Source organism: Lagopus muta, chromosome 16 (genome assembly GCF_023343835.1).
Source record: "Lagopus muta isolate bLagMut1 chromosome 16, bLagMut1 primary, whole genome shotgun sequence".
Lineage (NCBI taxonomy): Eukaryota > Metazoa > Chordata > Aves > Galliformes > Phasianidae > Lagopus > Lagopus muta.
Window position 1 is genome coordinate 1984964 of NC_064448.1, and position 18813 is coordinate 2003776.

The following is an 18813-nucleotide window of genomic DNA, read 5'->3' on the forward strand; positions in this document are numbered from 1 at the left end:
CATACAGATGCAAGACGGGTGAATACCATTTTAACGCAGTTTGTGATTTTATTTTGTTCTTGTGCATACTTGGGCAGCAGTCAGTGTTTCCTTTGGTTTCCTTTGGATAACGAGTGCACTTTTATTTGTATTAACCACTCATCTGCAACGAGGACAAAAATCAGAGAAGCAAAAGCAGCCTGTGACTGTGGCATGGCGAGGGGCAGGAAGAGCAGTGTAAAGCCACTGAAGTTTTTCTGCTGAGAGCATCATTTCAAAAGGGCACAGAGCGATGGGTGAGGAGTAGACCTTGGGCATCCTGCACCCCCTGCTCTGCACTGTCCATCCCTGTGCTCTGCCCTGAACAAAAACTCCTGGGTATTCCTGGGTCATGTTTGCTTTTTGCTCAGACTAGTTTCACAGCTAATGCTTTTTGAAACAGGTTTGGAATTAAGATTTCCATATTTATGTTCCTATTAACATAGATATATTATAAAACCTAATGAGCTTATGTAACAAATTGCTACATTACCTTGTTAACAATTCAAGAGAGGATCTGTACTTAGGTAGATAAGAATGGCATTTGCAATGGCACCAGCTCCAGTAAAATTACAAGGAGCATCAATTGCATGCTTCAGGTCAGAGACTGGAGCCAGGAGGTCTCCGGCAAGGCCCGATCCTGCCGACAGGTGTGTGTGTGCTGTGTGCCACACCAGAGCTTCAGCGGGGCCATGCAGCCTGCACCTCAGCATCGCCATGCTGGGGCCGTGCAGCTGGCAGCCCATGGCCAGGCCTTGCTGATGGATCCAAGGTGAAGCAGTGGTGGCAGACCCAGCAGCACCTCTGTGCCGTCACAGACTTCCTGTGTTGAGCAAGACCCTTTGGGCATGTCTGCAGAGAGCAGAGCTTTCTCTGTTCCTGCTCTGAGCTGGATGGATGTGTCAGAGGGCTTGGGAGGCTGCCAGCCATCGCTCTGCCGGAGCCGGTCAGCCTGCTCCAGTTGGGAATCGGTGTTCTGGGCACTGTGAGGGCTCCTGGGGCTCCCAGATCCCATCTGCCCAGCTCGGGGCAGGGGCAGGGTGAGCTGGAGGTGTTCATAGCTTGTAGATATGCTTTACATTTCCGTGTTTCCTGCTGCCTGGCTATAAACAAGGAAATGCTGCATCCCCAAACTTTGGGGACAGGAGCACATCATGCTGCTTGCATGCACAGGTAGTGCAGATCTAGCAAAGGCCACAGAGCACGGCTGATGTTCAGAGCCTGCACCAGGACACTCGTGTTCTCTGCCTGCTGCAGACATCCCCACTGCTGACCAGGTTTGTGGGCACAATACATGCTCCAGAGAAGATGGGAATGGCTTTTAGAAAGGGAAGGCTCAAGAGTCTGAAGTGGCTCCTCAGCCCCTTCCTCCCCCAGTCAGCACAAGCAGTGTGGTACAAACTCCTGCACTGCTGCTCTTCTGCCTGGTCTGCAGGCAGCTGTGCAGCATTGGGGAACTCACCGCTCCCTGCCATGCTCTGCAAGGACTCCCTGTCACCATTTACAGGCCACCATAGCAGGGCCAGGTTTGGGTTCCAGAAGGCAGTGCAGAGCTGGCCGTGTTTTGCTGGCCACCATTGTGGCTCTGCTGGCATTATGGGCTGGCTGGGAAAGGGCAGATGACACCTGCCGTGCCAGAACGACACTGTCTTGGAAACCTAGGAGCAAACTTGAACTGCTGCAGAGATCTGCACTGCTTGTGATATTGCTCCGAGCTGCTCTTAACCACACTACAATAGATTTACAGTCTGGCTGAAACACAAGCAAGGATTCCTTTGGCAAAACTGTGCTGGGATAAGCTATGCTGACAGAAGAGCACTTAGCTGGTGTATTCTGTGTTTACACAAGAGGAGTGCTTTATCGGTCTAGCTATACTGGCAAATCTCCCCTCGGGCTAACTTGTCTTCTCTCTGCAGCTCTGCTGTGGAGCTGCACGGGCAGAGTCCCTGAGGAGGGGTGGGTTGCTGGGGGGCTGTGGGATCCTGGCGGTGCCTGGCAGGCACTTTGCCAGCCCTGACACACGGGCTGCAGCCCAGCCAGCCCAGCACCCCTCTCTGCAGACATGACGCGCTGCGGGAGAAGCCATCATTTGCGTGGGTGCAGCTTGACATGGTTGGAGCCCATGTCTGCCACTGGATTTGCATCCATTCAGCTGAGCTGGTTTTGTTTTCCAGCCATGATTGTTTTCAATTCTAATGCAGCCGAGCACAAGGAAGTGGCGGCCCTGCTCTTCTCTCAGCACTGGAGCTGGCTTTGCAGGGCGACCCGCCGTGCTGCAGCGATGCGACCTGCGACTGCAAGAACTCTTCCCCAACGTCAAAATTTCCTCCCATTCCTCGACAGGCTCTTGGCCCACAGCTCCCCAGAGCAAAATTCCCAGTGCCCAGAGGGAGGGAGCAGCTCTCCTCACATCCCTTCCTCACCTTCCTGTGGCTGCAGTCCAAGGCTGTGCTCCTTAGGGCTGTTATCTCAGTGCTGGACCACCATGTCATCCCACGGGACAGATTTGATCTGGACAGACGTGGGTCCAGCTCTGCCTTCCTGCTGTGTTAGTCAATGCACGTGCTTATGGGCAGCTTTGGTGCTGCTGCTTTTCTGAGTTGGCTTTGGTGACAGTGTGATGGACCACATCTGAATGCAGTGATGTGGGCAAAAGGCATCCCATGCGGCATAAAGCTGCTGGTACCAAGTTAACATCAGCCTCTTTTTTAAATTGTACTGGTAGAGCAAATGTGTACTGTCTCAGTGCTTTCCAGTGGCAGATTTTTGTACTAGTGGTAAAAGATTTCAAGCTGGTTGAACTATTGCTCAGAGGCATCTGGACACTGGTTCCTGTATCATTTGGGACAGGAACATGCAGCTCTTCCCTGAGACAGTTATGGCACAGATTGGAAATCCAGCAAACACTTTTCTTACAGCATTTAAGCTTCTGAGGACTGATCTGTGCCAGGCACTTTTCTCTGCTCCAGCAAGCAGAAATTGAGAACAGGCAGAGAGAGCTGGGAATCAGGCATGAGAGCCACAGCTGCCTGACTACAGTGGTGCTCCTGTGCATAACTGTAATGACAGCAGGCACACAAAGTCTTGGACAGTGGCTGCAAGTAGAGGGAAAAGGGACGATGGCAGAAAAAAAATTGCATTTCCAAATGTCCAAAGATGCCTGAAATGCTGCCTGAATTCAGACTTGAACAGACGAACCTGTGTTGTATGGGCTCCATTTCATTACTGAATAGTGAAGGGTTTTAATGCAAATGCAGGCATTCAGGCAGCCCAAGTCTGTCCTTCTGTAATCATACCTGTATTCAATTAGGGGAACACAATTAAATGGTCTGAAGTGATGTGAATTCTTACACCTGGGAGTATCTCCCTCATGTCTCTGCAGCAATAGTGCTGCATGAAGTTTTGCAAATCATTTTGCATAGAAAAAAAAATAAAGTGATTTAATAAAAAAAAAAAAAAAAAGAAACAAATCATGCCTTGCAAAGGTTTCCTGCAGTGACTGTAAGGTCATCACAGAGCCCTGTCTGTGCAGATACACCGGCAACATCAGGTCCTACATTCCAACACCAGGAATGCAGCTTGGAGTGGGCTTGGAAGAATTTGGAGCTCATTTGCTGGCAGCCCCTCACTGCTGCATTATTGGTGTGACTACAGATGATGGAGTGCAATAGGAGTAAAGTTTTTATCAGCAGATCAATGCTTTCTGCCCAGAGCTCTGCTCCTCTCACCACATGGCAGTGCTGCAGCTCACCCAGCCCTGCCAGCGCACCACCAAGGAGGAAATGTGGTGCCAGCAAAACCTCTGCATTTCCGATAGGCTGCAATTAAGAAAACACCTGTGGTAATCTCTGAGCAGGGATGAGTACTAGAAAAGAGTGGCCTTTGTGTCTTCTTTGCTCCTCAGTGGTAAAAAAGAGCGAAAGGCTCTGGGGGTTTGGATTTGTCTCCAAATGATTTTTGCATTGCTTTTCTCCTGTATGGCATATCAGATATGTGTGTGATATCAGTGCATGCGAGCTCAGATTTCCTCTGCCCCAGTGCTGGGTGGAAATCTCAGATGAAGACTATGGGGAGGGATTGCAGGTTTTCAAGAATCTGGACTACAGGAGTAAAAGAGAAAGCAAATTTGTTTTCTTCCTTAAATTGCCCGCAGGGAAAATCTTCAGCTTCAGCACACGTGACCCAATTTCTCCACATGGAGGTCATTCTGATTTCATTATCCCTTTGGGATGACTGAAGAGAGGCAGGTAAGTAGAAAAAAGGTGAATAGTTCTGTAAATTCCATTTGTACCATACAGGTACTGCCTGCATCTCTTCTAAACTCGCTAGGCATGTGTTTTGAAGCATCTTTGAAAGTAGAAGTTTAATAAATGTGTCTATCTGGATTTCTAACCTCACGTGTGTATACATACGTACATGGAGAAGTGGGTATGTGGTGAATGCCCTGAAGGAGCACAGCCTGCAGGATCCCCAGGGCTGGGGATGAGAGTCCTTATATCCCACCCCACTGTCAGAGGAGGGACTGTCCCCAAACCATTCCCACTCTGCCTCAGCTGTTGCCTTCTGAAAGCGTGCTGCATCTTTTAAGGCATCAGACTGCATATGCCCTGAAAGCAGAGGAAAGGATAAGGAGAGCATCTAGTGCCATGTTTTACAGTGTAAGTACAGCGCAGTGGCAGTGCCCGCTCCTTTTTCTGATAGGGCAAAAGGAATGGAAGGTTCACATTTTCACACTGAAGGATTTGTATTAGCTGCAGCCTGAACTGTGCTGAGCAATGGTTTTTCAGCTCATTTCTATGCCTGCATTTGAAATATTTGCTTTTCTGCTGTTTTGGCCTATTGGAATCCTTCTTTTTGTGGCACTGGCACTTTTATTCCTATTGTAGTATAGGCAATTAGCTGTAGGAATGCATGATCCATCGAGGCTTTATTTTTTAAAGTATGAATTACACATATCATGCCAAAAGCTGTTTCTCTTTTTGTTTTCAGAAAGGAGCTAGATGTGTATGTATTCTGATTTCTCATTTAGCACTGTGGTGGTCTGAACTTCACTTTTTTGATGTGGAGCCTTCTTGCAGCACTGACACACACAGCCTGCTGCTTCCTTTGGAGCAGCGCCGGCTCACAGCACCAAAGCTGATGCCATTGCTGCTCCTGCTGGACATAAAACAGAGGGAATAAAAAGGAAAAACGAGATCATCTGTCCAGCATGGACAGACACAGGCAAAATGTCACAGCCCTGAGGAGGAGCATCATGGGGTAGTCATGCAGGGGTCTTGGGGAGCATAACCCCTTTCTCCCTCATTCCCACCTGCCGGAACCCAGCACTGCAAATGTTGCTTTCACTGAAAGGATGAGATGGAAGTAAATGCAGCTACAGTGACATTCATGGTCATCGCCTGCCTCCGAGGCACGGCCAGGCTGAGAGCTGGGCTCTTGCTCGCCCTCCCCGTGCTGTGGCTCAGCCCCATCTCCTGCCGTGCACAAAACTTTGTGCGTGCAGCTCCGTGCAGGAGCCCCAGGCAGCCGTGCCTCGCTGCTAAGCCTCTGCCACATGCCATGCCACATCTAACCTAGGGCCCCGAAGTGCCGGGTGACAAAGTCTGTCACTTCTGCCCATGCATTGCTAAGCACAGCCTCCTGGCGGGCAGCACGCTATGGCCGGGGGACTCTGCTGCTCTGGGAGGGAGCGGGGAGGAAGCAGAGCTGACTTCGCGTTTATTAAGCAAATTAATAGGTTGGGAAAAAGCAGCTGCGATGCGGGCACGCTTTCCCCTCGCCTCCTGCATTAGTGAGGGCTGGCAGAGAGGCAGGCAAAGGGCACCGACCGCACGTTCCCAGCCCACAGCTATGAGCTAGGGGCAAAGGATGCTCGCAGTTCCCTGTCCCGCCTCACCTCCGGCGCCACTGTGGTTCTGATGGCCGGGGGTAAAACCCACTGCCACCTCGCGGGGTGCGGGAGGGATCCCAGAGCGCCGCTGGCGCTGGAGCCAAAGCTCCCGGGCCGCCGCGCGCGTAGAGAGACTCCCGCCGGTCAGGGATGCTCCCGATGCCGGCAGCCACGGGGAAATCCCCCCCTGCGCCTCCAGGGCGGGCGTTTTTGTTTGGTTGGTATTTCGGGGGGGCTGCGCAGGCGCGCTGCTCTGCGCCCAGGTGCTCGTGACTCCTTCCCCCCGTAGACCTGCAGGACGGGTCCGAGCGGCAACGATGTGCTCCGAGCTTAGCCGGACCCCCGCCCAAGGAAGCCCCCCATAGAGCCCGGCCGGGCTGAAGTTCTGCTCTCCCAGCGCTCCCCACACGCGCCGTGGAGTCACACGGAACGACTCCGGGGCCGTGGAAGTCTATGCTGCTCTGCAGGAGCCGAAGCGAAAAGCCGGGCAGGTTTCTGCGGCGTTAAGGACGGAGATACATGCGCGTTAAAATAATTTTTTGAGGAAGGAGTATGTAACCAATTAGCATCCCCACGCTCTCCTATAATTGCTGTCAAATAGGAAAACTACCGAGTGGGACAGCGGGCTCTCCTCTGCTCCCCGAGAGCGCGCACACCTGGGGGTGCTTTGCGGCCCCTCGGGAAGACGCAGCCTCGTAAAAAGAGAGCGGTGAGGGGGAGCTGAGCCTGCAAGCAGCCGGCAGCCCGCCCTCCTTGCAAATAGGAGATGTCCGCAAATAAGGGCACTGGGTTTTTTTTTTTTTTCCTTCCCCCCACCCCCTTTTAATAAGTCAGGAAAGCTGCCACCTGCCAGCAGCCGCCTCTCCTCCCAGCTGCTCCATCGCCTCCCGCCCAGCCCGCTTCTCTCCGGGTTAGGTGTGAACGTGGGGGGGCTGCAGAAAGCCACGCTTCGCAGCGTTCCCTTCCCCCTCCCAACCTTGGGAAGAGGCCCGAGGTGCCCCGAGCATCCCTCGATAGCAGCACCGGGGCCGGGTCGGGCTCGGCAGCGCCGCTGGGGGGGTCCGGGGATCCCTACGGGAGGGGCGGCTCGAGGGCTGCGCTCCACACCCCGTGCTCAGCCTCCTCTGCTCTCTTGGTTTTCTAGGAAGCCAAGGCGTTCTTTTGTTTTGGTAATTTCTTCTAAATTCCTCTTGCACGCCTCTACTTCTCTGTATTATACATATAGGTATACGTAATCAAATAGTGAGCCGAATTCATCTGCGTTCTTTGGTCCACTGAAGTAAACAAAACGAAGGTGTTCAGATCTTGAAAACATCAAAAAAGAGAAAAACTGCGTCGCCCCTCAGTGTGACGTTTGCGAGCAGAAGGGAAACTGGTAAAAACGCCCACGTTGTTGCACCGCAGGATGCCTTCGGGAGAAAGGAGGGCGATCTTCCCAAACCTGGGGAGCTCGACGGTTCCCCTCCTCGTTTCTCTTTAAATCCATCTTGTCCCTTTAATACAAATGAACTTTAAGCTCCCCCTGTCTTTTATTATTTAGATTCCTAGTCTTAATGACGCCAGGAGCCGCGCGAGCACACTCGCTAATAATCGTCGTGAACTGCATTTCAAAGAAACATCCCTGGAAGAAAAACACCGTCGTTAAAAAAATAAATAGAGACTCCACCAAAAATGATAATGCGGAGTCGCTGCTGCTGGGCTCAGCGCAACGCTGCAAATCAACACCTGCATGCCAGGTCGGGCTGATAACACCGCCAACGGTTACCTGCAGCAGCCCCGTCCGCCTCGGATTTATTTTTGGATCGTTCATTTAATCAGGGAGAGGTGCTGAGGGTGTTTGGTTTTAATTGTTATTGGCGGTGGTTTTATTATTATTATTATATTATTATTATTATTATTATTTCTTCCTCGATCTTCAGGAAAAAAAAGTGGCGGAGGTTCGGTCAGGTCGGGATCCCGGCGTGGTTCCGCCCGCAGCCTTTCGGAGCAGCTGCCGGGCACGAGAGCTGCGCACTGACCGGACTCGGCTTTGTCCCGGGCACAGCAAACCCGCAGCCGCCACTCTCGCGTAAACGAGCGGTGATCCGGACCTTCGAACACTGCGAGATGTCGCTGCTTTTGAGCACGACGTTCATTTTGTCCGAGGCGCAGCGCCGCAGGGATGGGGCTGTTGCGGGGGCAGCGCTCTGTGCCGTCGGATGGAAGCGCGCTGCGTGAAAGCCGCGGCACCGCCCGCACCGCCGCGCATCGGGGACGCTCCATCAGCGCTGTTTTACCTAGGAGGGATTGAGCCCAGCTGCAATAACCTTGTCGGATAATTAAGCAAATTATACCTTAACCATCGGTAGCTTACAAGTTGTAATCAGTAATTCAAACTCCCGACAATTATGCAAATCGAGTTCGGGCTGCGCTCGGACTTTTTCTCGCTTTCGCGGCAAGGGTTTTGCCGGCGTTCCGAGCAGCAGCCGCCGGAGCCGCGTGGGTTGGGAGTCCAGGCGCACTTCCACGCGGGGGGGGGGCGGCCGAACAAACAGCACGCCTCCCACCAAGAATAAACCACAGCCACGGAGAAGGAACGCGGCACTTCAGGGGCTGCCCTCCTCGCAGCGCTCCCGCAGGCGGTGCCCACGCGTACCCCTTCCCGCGGGCCGGGGCCGCTCCGAAGGTGGGGGGGGAGTCCGGCTCCGCGCAGCCTCCGCGGGCGCGCAAGGAGTGGCTTAGGGCCACGCCGCCTCCTGAGTGGCTGCCGGCCGCGGCTCCCGAGCCATCCCTGGGGAGGAGTTATGATAATCCCATTGCCATTAAGGGCGTCTGGGCAGGGAAAAAAACCCGAGTGACCATTAGCGCGGGGGTTTAGTCCGCCAGCAGCCTTCATGCCTGCCAACTGAGCTCCGTCCGGGGGGCAGCTCCTCTTCCCCAGCGCCGACGTGGATTTACCGCCCGTGGGGGGGGGCTGAGCTCTCGTCTGCTTTCGGTACCGCACACCTGGGTTGGACGCTGGACGCCATGTTGTGGAAACTGGCAGATAACGTCAAGTATGAGGAGGACTGCGAGGTGAGAGGCGCGGGGAGGGGGCGGCGGGGGTCGGGTTGGCGGTGCGGGGCAGCGCCGCGTTGTGCGGCCGTGGGGCTCTGCCCGCTCGGTGGCCGCCGTACGCGTCCATCCGCCATACGGAGTCCCTCCGTTCCCCGAGCCTTTTCCTTTTGCTTTTTACTTCGTTTAGGATTTCTAATTTTTTTTTCTTTTTTTTTTTTTTCCTCCACCAAAACTTCTGGACCTTAAAATAAAAAGGGGCATCCCCGTTTGTAAGGAGCCGTAGGCAGCGCCTTACGGCACGAGGTTTTGCCCCGTACAGTGAATCGGAGCAGTAAAAGTGGGGAGCCCCGAGCACCGCAGCTGTCGGACCGCTCCAGGGGAACGGCCATAAAGAAAGCCGCCCTGCGCCCTTCCCGCAGCCCCGCGGGGCGATCCCGGGCTGCGGTCTCAGTCTGCCCGGTTCTGCCGGTCATCGTCTGCCTGCCCAGTTGCAGCAGATTATCTGTAGCCCTCGCTTCACGCACCATTGGGACCCTATTCACCTCCTATTAACCAGCGCTGTTATTTTAACGACCGTGAAGCCTGAAACTGCTAAATCTCGGGATCAGCTTCATGTAGACTTTTAAGCTTTGACTGCTGAGATTTTGAAGTGGGGGTTGGGGGGGAAAAGCGCGTCCAGTTCCGACCGAGCACTGAGAAGCCGTCGGGGAGCGCCGTGCGGTGCTGGGAATGGAGCCCTTCCGCGGGCGCGGAGCCGCCTGTGCTGCGGGTCTGGGTGGAAGCGGGCCGGTGCCTTTTATTTTTTATTTTTATTTTTAATGGTGGTTATAAGATGTTGATAGGTTCTTGGAAGTGTAGGGGTTACTGCGGTGTATTTGTGATGAAACTGGTGGGAGTTGGTTCTTAACCTCTTCCCTACAAGTTGGGTTGATTTCCTACGAAATGCCCGAAAATAGAGAAGGGTGGCTTTTGCCTCCCCCTCTCCTCACCCCCCGCTCCCTCCCAAATTGTTCCCTGTTGTCGTGCCTCGAGCGCCCGGCGCCTGCCGCCAGCGGCCCGGCAGCCCCTGACCGCCGCCTCCCTTCTCCCTCCCCCTTCCGTGTGATTTCCAGGACCGCCACGATGGGAGCAGCAACGGCAACCCGCGGCTCCCGCACCTCTCGGCGGTCAGCCAGCACCTGTACAGCCCGGCCCCGCCGCTCTCCCACTCCGGAGCCTCCGACTTCCAGCCTCCTTACTTCCCCCCCCCTTACCAGCCGCTGCCTTACTCCCAATCCAGCGACCCCTACTCGCACCTCGGGGACCCGTTCTCCATCAATCCGCTGCACCAGCCGCCGCCGCCGCCCCCCAGCCAGCAGCAGAGCGCTTGGCCCAACCGCCAGAGCCAGGAGCCCGCCGGCCTCCCCCCGCACGGCCGGCCCGGCCTCGTCCCGCACCTCTCGGCGCTGGAGAGCGGCTCGGCCGGCGGCCGTCGGGAAACGTTCCGGCGCTCCGACCTCTTGTTGCCCCACGGGCACGGCCTGGATGCCTCGGCGCTGGCCGACAACCTGGGGCTCCACGACATGGCCCATCAGATAGAGGATGTACAGGTAACCACCCCTCACCCCGCAGCCTGCAGATGCCCGAGCGCTCAGCCCAGCTTCGCCGCCCCACCTTCGGAGCGAAAGTCGCTTTTTCTCTCCTCCCGGCCCCTGAATGGGGCGGGTGGGCTTCGCGACCCCCCTCAATTCATTCCTGCTCACGTCTCAAGATGCAAAACTTTCTCCCGTTTCTCTTTGCAGAACGTGGAAGACCAACACTTATTAATGCACGACCAGACAGTCATTAGAAAAGGTGAGTACGGCGGCACGCCGCTCGCTTTCCCTTCTCAGTGCTCACGTTGGGTGACGCAGCGGCGCACGGATGCTCCATCATCTCCTAAAGCGGAGCTGGGGGTGGTTCTGTGTGCGCTGCCTCCGGAGCGGAGCTGGCGACAGGGGCAGCTCGTCCCCGCCTGCCGGTGGTCGTGCCGCCCCCCCCGTGTGCGCGGCGGGGCTGAGCGTGGTGCTGCAGCTGTTACCAGGGAGCTCAGCTCGGTAGCAGCCTTTTTTCTTTTCTTTTTCTTTTAATCCCCCCGTTTCCCTTATTTGCCATCAGCTCGGTGCGGTGAGCCTGCTCAGCTTTACCTTAATCGAAGCGGTTTTGTAGTCGGGGAGCGAGAGCAGCAGTGACTCAGTGCAGGAGTTTGGTTGTAGGGCTTTGGGGAGTTCTTTTTTTTTTCTTTTTTTTTTTCTCCTTTTGTTTTTAAACAAATTCGTGCTCAAAAAGAAAATATATATATATATATATATATATATATATATATATATATATATATATATATATATCGGTGAAGGTTTTGCTTTGAAGACTTCAAACGAACACCAAACTGAGGAAAAGCAGAAGTGCCGGGCAGGGCGCTGATTGCTGCCTTCAGCTCATGGGAGAGCGATTTCGCTGTCAGATGGAGCACGGCCGAATCCCTCCCGTCGGGGACTGCAGCCCTTTAACCCATTCGGAGCCGTGGGTCAGCGGGGAGCGCTGATCTGTGCTGCGTTGGCCCCGTTCAGCCACGCACAGCCGTGTTTTGCTTTCAGTTCTCCTTTGGGTTTAATCCCCCCAGTACTCCCTGCTATGAATTTGCTGGGGTTCCAGAGGCGTTCTCTAGTGTGTCTGGGGTGGAGGATGAGCCCGGTGGAGCCTTTCCCCTGTCCTGGCTGAAGGATGCTGGCACAGCCTACAGCTAGTTCAGCTTCTTAGAAGAAGGGATTTGCTAACTCGCACGCTGCTTCGTAGCTTTTTGGGATAGGACTGAGGGATGTTGTGAAGGTTATGTGCCTTTTATTTATTGTTTGTAAGCCGTGTTCTCTCGGCAGCTCCTTGCACTGTGGCAGACCACTGCTCTGTTCAGCAGTTCAGTGCAGAACGAAATCGCTCTCCCGCCCTCCCCCTGCACAAAGCAGACCCGCTTGCCGCTTCTCGCTTTTCTCTCCGGTTCTAAAATACCCGCTGCCCTCCTCTTCCCACAGGTCCCATTTCCTTAACGAAGAACAGCGCTCTGAGCCTCCCGTGCCAGAAGGACGGACTGATCGGAGTGGTCATAAACCCCAACGAAGTGTTCTGCTCCGTGCCGGGGCGGCTGTCCCTCCTCAGCTCCACATCGAAGTACAAAGTGACGGTGGCGGAGGTGCAGAGGCGGCTCTCCCCCCCGGAGTGCCTCAATGCCTCTCTGCTGGGAGGTGTGCTCCGAAGGTACGCTGCAGCCTGGCCAATATTTGTCACTTGTATGACAGTATTCTTATTTTCCCCCCATGTGCGTGTTGTGTGATTGCAGCCAGATGAGGACAATGAGGAGCTCAGAGCCCTTTACCAAACTCCAGCTTTTTAAGAAGCCCAGCAGCGCTGAATCCTAATGGGCTTTGGAAATCTGCTTTGCTCTTGTGCCTCGTATGGGGAGCAGTGCTGCTCACAGCCCTGACAGCAGCGCTCCTTCTCTGCGTAACAGTGGATTTTGTCTCTAAAACTGCTGCTGGTGGAGCTTTCCAGTTCCTGTAACAAACATCTCCTGTGGAACGATTTTTGGATTAAATCTCACAATCTCGTTTTGCCTTTACAAAGATGCTCTGTATGTCTGGGATTCTTTTCGTTTTGTTTTTTTAACACAATTTGGCTCCTGATTGTTCTACAGCTGCTGGTTTCAGCAGTGCAGTTTGACACGTTTTGATTTTGACCTCTGCTGTGTTTCATCCTGGCTGGTTTGTAGCAAAGCGTTTAAAAGTAGGTCATTGGGAAAGAGCCTGCTTTTTATCTTACCCCCAGTAGAACCGTATTGAATGTCAGTAACTGGAATTTCTCATCTTTATTTAAAAAAAAAAAAAAGAAAAAAAAAAAAAAGTATCTTGAAGATAAATAAGACTTTCTTTTTCTAATTACAGAGCCAAATCTAAAAATGGTGGCAGATCATTAAGGGAAAAGCTGGATAAGATTGGTTTGAACCTTCCAGCTGGTAGAAGGAAAGCTGCAAATGTGACACTGTTGACATCTTTGGTGGAAGGTCAGTTCTGAACATGTCTTAAAAATAAACATTCTTTCCCTCGTGCTCAGCTTTTTATCCTCCTGAATAAAGCACGGGAAGGCCAACTAGTCAATGGGCTGCTGGGGGGGTTATTTTGAAGTGAGTGCAACAGGGGGGCACCACAGCGACTGCTGTGCTGCCTTGGGCTGTGCTCCCCTCTGCCCCCAGCCCACCCAGCTGCACAGGGCTGTGTGCCCCCACCATAGGGCAGGGTGCTGCAGGGAGATGCCATTCCTCCCGTGTGCGTGCCAGGCTCTGCAAAACACCCCGTCTGTCCAGTCTGTGCTCCCTGTTTGGGGTTTTGTCTGAGGGTGTGTGCAGGGAGGGCAAAAAGGATGAAACTGGGTTTGGTTCCCCACTGGGAAACTGGAGAGATGTGGGGCAGCTGCTCTGGTGCCCGGCCCTCCCTCAGCAGCGTCCTCAGAAGCTTTGCTAATAAATGTAGGCGTATAAAGTGAGATTTATAGCTTCTGGCTTCCTGATGGGAAACTGGAGCCCCTTTAATCTGCAGCATGTTATGTGGACCCTCTTGGTTAAGTGGAGTTGAAGGGTGTGTGTATATATGGATGTGTGTGGCTGTGGGTTGTGTTTGTTGAAAGCAGCTCCTGGTAGTGGTAAAACTTAAGGGGAGTGGAAGCAGTGACTGAAACATGAAGAATGGTCCAGCATTGCCTCACTGCTATTTCATTGCTGCACAAACTGGAGTAATACAGCAGCTTCCATTAAAAGCACTTGGAATTTGGATTTGAGAGCTTCTGTATGTATGCACACACACACAGGCATTACATGGAGCACCACTTTGTGCCAATCCATTTTCCTTAATCCTGATGAAATTACCCTAATAAAAAAAAAGCTGACTTATTCACCTTTCAAAGGTGGTTATTATAAAACAGCTAGAAATGCATTAAAGGGAAAAATTTGTTACGTTGGTGGAATTTAGTTGCGTGTTTTCTTATGTATCAGTGGGAAATTAGTTGTAGAATAAATTCCAGTCTTTGCTCTGCAGTGAATCTGCATAGAGACAAAACCAAAGCTTTTCTTTCCAGTAAGACGACAAGGGAGTTCTATTTTGTAGCTGTCATCACGTCGGTTTTTCTTTCTTGATGGAAATTTACAAAGAAACACTGATAATTGCTGATCAGAGGATGATGATGGATGGTATGGTGAAAAAACCAGAAGCGTCCCTTTCCAAACGAGAATAACACTTCCAGCTCACCCTGCTTTAATTTTCCTGATCTCCCAACAATAAATAGGCAGTAACACATCTGTAACAAGCTCTCCCTTCTGCCTGCCGCAGGTGAAGCTGTGCACCTTGCTCGTGACTTCGGCTACGTGTGTGAGACGGAGTTCCCCTCCAAGGCTGTGGCTGAGTACCTGACCCGGCCGCACATGGGCCGCAATGAAATGGCCAACAGGAAGAACATGCTGCTGGCTGCCAAGTGAGTGGGGGCTGGGGGTGTTGCAGGAAAATATACCCTAAGGTGTGACAGAAATGAGTGCCTGGGGGCAGGTGTGGGTGGGAAAGCTGGGAGCGGAGGGCAGACCTGCCTGTGTGTGTAAGTGCAGCTGCACGGAGCTGCTGGTGGGCACAGGGGAGCAAGGGCAGCTCAGACACGGGTCCTGGCTGCTGTCAGCAGTAACAGCGGGCAGGTGTCCATTGCAGGACTCCAGGAATCAGAAGCTGTGGATGGTCCCATTTCACTGTTGGAGATGAAGATCTTCAGTGAAAAAGGCAGCCTTTAGCAGATGGGAAGAGTCCCTGTTCTTTACTGAATTCTTAGAAATCTCGGGGAGGGGAAAGGTGAAGGAGATGGCTCTGTTAGAGCTCCTCTGCAGGACACCTGTGTCCGAATTACCCACATGCTGAGCAGGGCAGTGGCTGGCAGCATCTGTTACTCCTGTTATAAACCAGGGGCTGGAGTGCTTGCTGTCCCCTGCTGTGCTGAGGTTTAATCAAGCCCTCTGTCCTGGTCTGAGATGTTTTCTGGGTAGGGTTGGTGCAATTTCTTGCTTTTGAAAGCAGCAGTTCCATGCAGAGGATCTGAGAAAATCCTGTTTAACTGATGAGAAGAGTTGCCCTAGTTTTGTGCTCAGGTTAAGCAAGCAAAATCCTGTGCAGAGGTTCTACACTCCACCTGTTCTTGATTTAATCTGGCTTTCCCTGAGAAAGAGACTGCTTTTACAAGACTGTATTTCTTAGAAATAGATTATCTCTTTCCTATAGCTTGAACTTTATGCTTTCTATTGAACACTAATCCTTTGGCTCCTCATTATTATTATTGGCATTGCTATTAACACCAGTAACAGTCATCTTTTGGGAGATGTTTGTGATTGAGAAATTCTGATAAAGTGATGATTCTGTGAAGATTGCTCATCTCATGTGAAATCACATCAAGGGGACAGATTTACAAGCAGCAAACAACATATGTTGGAGCGTTATTAACCATTCATGTTTTGCCAGGCATATGTGTTCGTGTTTGCAGGATCAGGGCCCGGGTCCCTATTAAACAGAGCATATACACATAATGTGCACAAGTAGATTGAGTCTCCAGTTCAGCTGCTTCAGTCTTCTTAAATCACTGGGCTGCAGCTGCGGAAGTTCTCATAGAATCTGGCCCTAAACCTGTGCTCTGCCTTAAATGCAGAGCAAAGGCTGCAGAGCTCAGCCAGCAGCGATGGGGTGCTGCTGTGCAGAGTGGATACGTGTTGGTGTGACCCAGATCAAACAGCAGGCTTGTCAGGAACTGATCCTAAGGAATAAGCCTTAAGTTTAGCTTGTGAAGAACACCCCTATCTTGCTGTAATGAGTTTCTGAAACTCCGTTCCTACATATGGCCAAATAGTTGACGGGGACTTGGTGGTTTTATTTGCTTTTGCACAAATTTGCACCGTGGTGTAAAGCACGCTCGCTTTGTGTCTTGCAGGCAGATCTGTAAGGAATTCACAGACCTCCTCACTCAGGACAGAACTCCGCTGGGAAACACGAGGCCCAGTCCCATCCTGGACCCTGGCATCCAGGGCTGTTTGACTCATTTTAGCCTGATCACACATGGCTTTGGGAGCGCTGCCATCTGTGCTGCCATGACATCCGTCCAGAACTACCTAAATGAAGCATTAAAAATAGCAGACAAAACATACATGAACACTGGCGACCAGAGCCCTGCAGAAACCAACAAAACCATGGATAAAATGGACAAGCACAGGAAGTAAAGGAGAAAAAACAGACTTTAGACTCTTCCTCCTTAACGCAGGCTGGGATCTTCTTGCCGGGGGGAACGTAGCAATTTGGGTACTTTTTTTTTTTCTTCTTTATTAAGAAAGGAGGGAAAAGGAAACAAGAACAACAAAATCATTCAGGATCTTCGCTCCTCCTGGATCCGGGAGACAAGTCTTTCCAAAAGCTGCAGTGTCCCTTGTCTGTGGAAGCAGTGACCTGAAGATAAGTACTTGGTACCCGTGTGTTGCCATCCTTTGCTGTAAAAGTGGTGCTATAAGGGTTTCTGTTGGAAATAGACAAAGAGATGAGATACATAAGATTGCTTTCCCACATCTCGGTACCTGGTGGCAACCAGCTTTGTGTGTAGTTGTTAAGAGGCAGATTTTACATGGGAGGTTATTTGTTATCAGATAAATGTTCAGGGTTTTATTCTCTCTTAATGCAACAGCAGCAGTAAAGCAGTATTAAACAGTGCTATATAGATTGATGTACATTAAAAATTTTTTACAAACACCTGAAAATAGTAAGATTTTTCTCTTTTTTCCTTTTTCCCTTTATTTTCAGATTACCATAAGAGAGTGCTAAAATCCTGGTGGATAAAGTTATCTGATGGCATTGGTCATACTTATTTTTATGGAAATGTTCAGGCTTTTAAACACTGCAGTAATGTTGGCTGCAGTGGAAATTATCTCGGTATTTTTTTTTAACGAGGATCAGTACAAAATGAAAACTCTTAGGAAATTCACTTTCTGTGTTTGAGGATATTGCAGCTTTATTCACCTATTTATATTGTCTTTTTGTTTTTTAATTGGGGGGGAACTTGGAAAAATAGGCACATAACTTTTTTTTTTTTTTTTTAATTTTTTTTTTGCCTCGTAAGGCCAAAAAAATAATTTCCAGGGAGGCTTTATGTGTATTAAGGGAAGCAGTGTGTTGAATGTAAATAGTAATTTATGTGTAATTTAATCGGATTTGTAAATAATGGTGAACTTTTTAATACTTTTTTTTTATAAATGGGTTTTCAGATTTTAATTTTGGTAAGTATTTCAAAGGTAATGGGTAAGCTAAACATATCTTTAGGTTTATGCACAGGTATGTTATACAGGGTATTTAAGACTTGTTTGTTTTTTTAAATATTGCGATTCTTGCCACTGAAAATGGAATCTAATCTGAGGTGTGTGCTCACAAAGCAGCAACTTTGTGCATCATCCACCCGGCAACTGAGCAGACATGCAAAATGAGTGTGTGAGTTCGTGTGTATGTGAATAATGGAGGTTCTGAACTATCTTTACATATTTGTAAATGTTCCCGCTATAATGCTGATGTATATGATAACCATATAATAAAAAATATTCTGGATAGAAGCATGGAATGTTTTGTTAACTGAGAACAGTTTTGGTTTTCTTTCTATACTTGGGGAATGTGGGGCGAGTAGCACTAGAGGACATTATGTATTGAGTCATAATTGCAGCACTTTGTTCAGATTAACAGAACAGAAATACGGAGCTGTTTGCCAGTAAAACTAATGGTTTCAATTAAACATGCTATGTATCTCCAAGAATCCTTTTTCTTTTTTTTTTTCCCCCCTTCCTAAGCTGTCATGATCATGCTAGCTGCCTATTTAAATAGAACACAAACTGAAATCTAAACACAAACTGCAAGGCTTCCTCTAAATAAAAATTAATCTCCGCCAGCTTTGCCTTCCAGTGAATCTGCCTTTATTGGAATAATTTGTCTCTCTAATGATAAATATTTGCAGAATCCTGGCATGTGAAATGTGATAGATGTGCCATCTGGTTTCAGTGCTGTAAGGAATTTTGCAGAAAGTCCTCAAAGTGGTGAGGCTGCATCTGAGGCACTCGCCGTCGCGGATGCAACGCAGCCAAATAAAGCTTCCTGAAGGGGGACTTGCGTGGCAGAGCTTCCTAAAGCAGGAGTGATGCCAGCTCTGCCTTTATGCTGCCCCTGAAATTACAGCACCTGATGGATGCAGCTGTTGTGGGGCTGGGGCAAACGTTGCAAATGATGGCAGTGGACAAAACAGCAAGAGAATGCAATTCCAACTGCAGCAGTGCGGTGTGTATTTGCACAGTTCTGGTTAATAAACGACAGATGCAACATTCAAAGTTTAAATTCTTATTCTCACTATTTTTCCTCTGAAATGTAAAGGCAAATTTCTGAAGGTGTACAGGGCGAAGGAAGGAGGGGGAAGCTCAGAGAAAGAAACAAATTTGCTGCTGGCAGTGGACTGGGGCAAAGCCTGTGTTGTAGTTTGAGTTGCAACTCAGCTCACTGCTTGAGAGAGCTCTGGAATTCCTGTTCGTGTTGCTTGGGCCCATTGTAACACTGGAAGAACAAGCATTTTGGTCATCTGTAAACAAATGTACATTGACTTGTAACTGTGTATTTCACCAGTTCTCTGTATTGTGTATCTACCCACAGAAACATGCTAGGTATGGTGAGAGCTAAAGGACAATTGCTCATCTAAGAATGTGATGCCAGGTTGATTTTTTTTTTTCCCCCCTTTTTGCACTGTTCACTTATACAGTATATACAGTA

The 18813-nt window shown here is 50.6% G+C and overlaps 1 protein-coding gene across 1 annotated transcript; it reads left to right on the plus strand.

Moving 5' to 3' along the window:
- Positions 1–8741: 8741 nt before the first annotated feature.
- TFAP2C (transcription factor AP-2 gamma) lies at positions 8742–17123 on the plus strand. Its single transcript, XM_048963345.1, has 7 exons — positions 8742–8962; positions 10057–10533; positions 10726–10777; positions 11992–12214; positions 12898–13016; positions 14335–14476; positions 15962–17123. The coding sequence occupies exons 1-7, from the start codon at positions 8915–8917 to the stop codon at positions 16245–16247; spliced, it is 1347 nt and encodes a 448-aa protein (XP_048819302.1). The 5' UTR covers positions 8742–8914; the 3' UTR covers positions 16248–17123.
- Positions 17124–18813: the final 1690 nt, after the last annotated feature.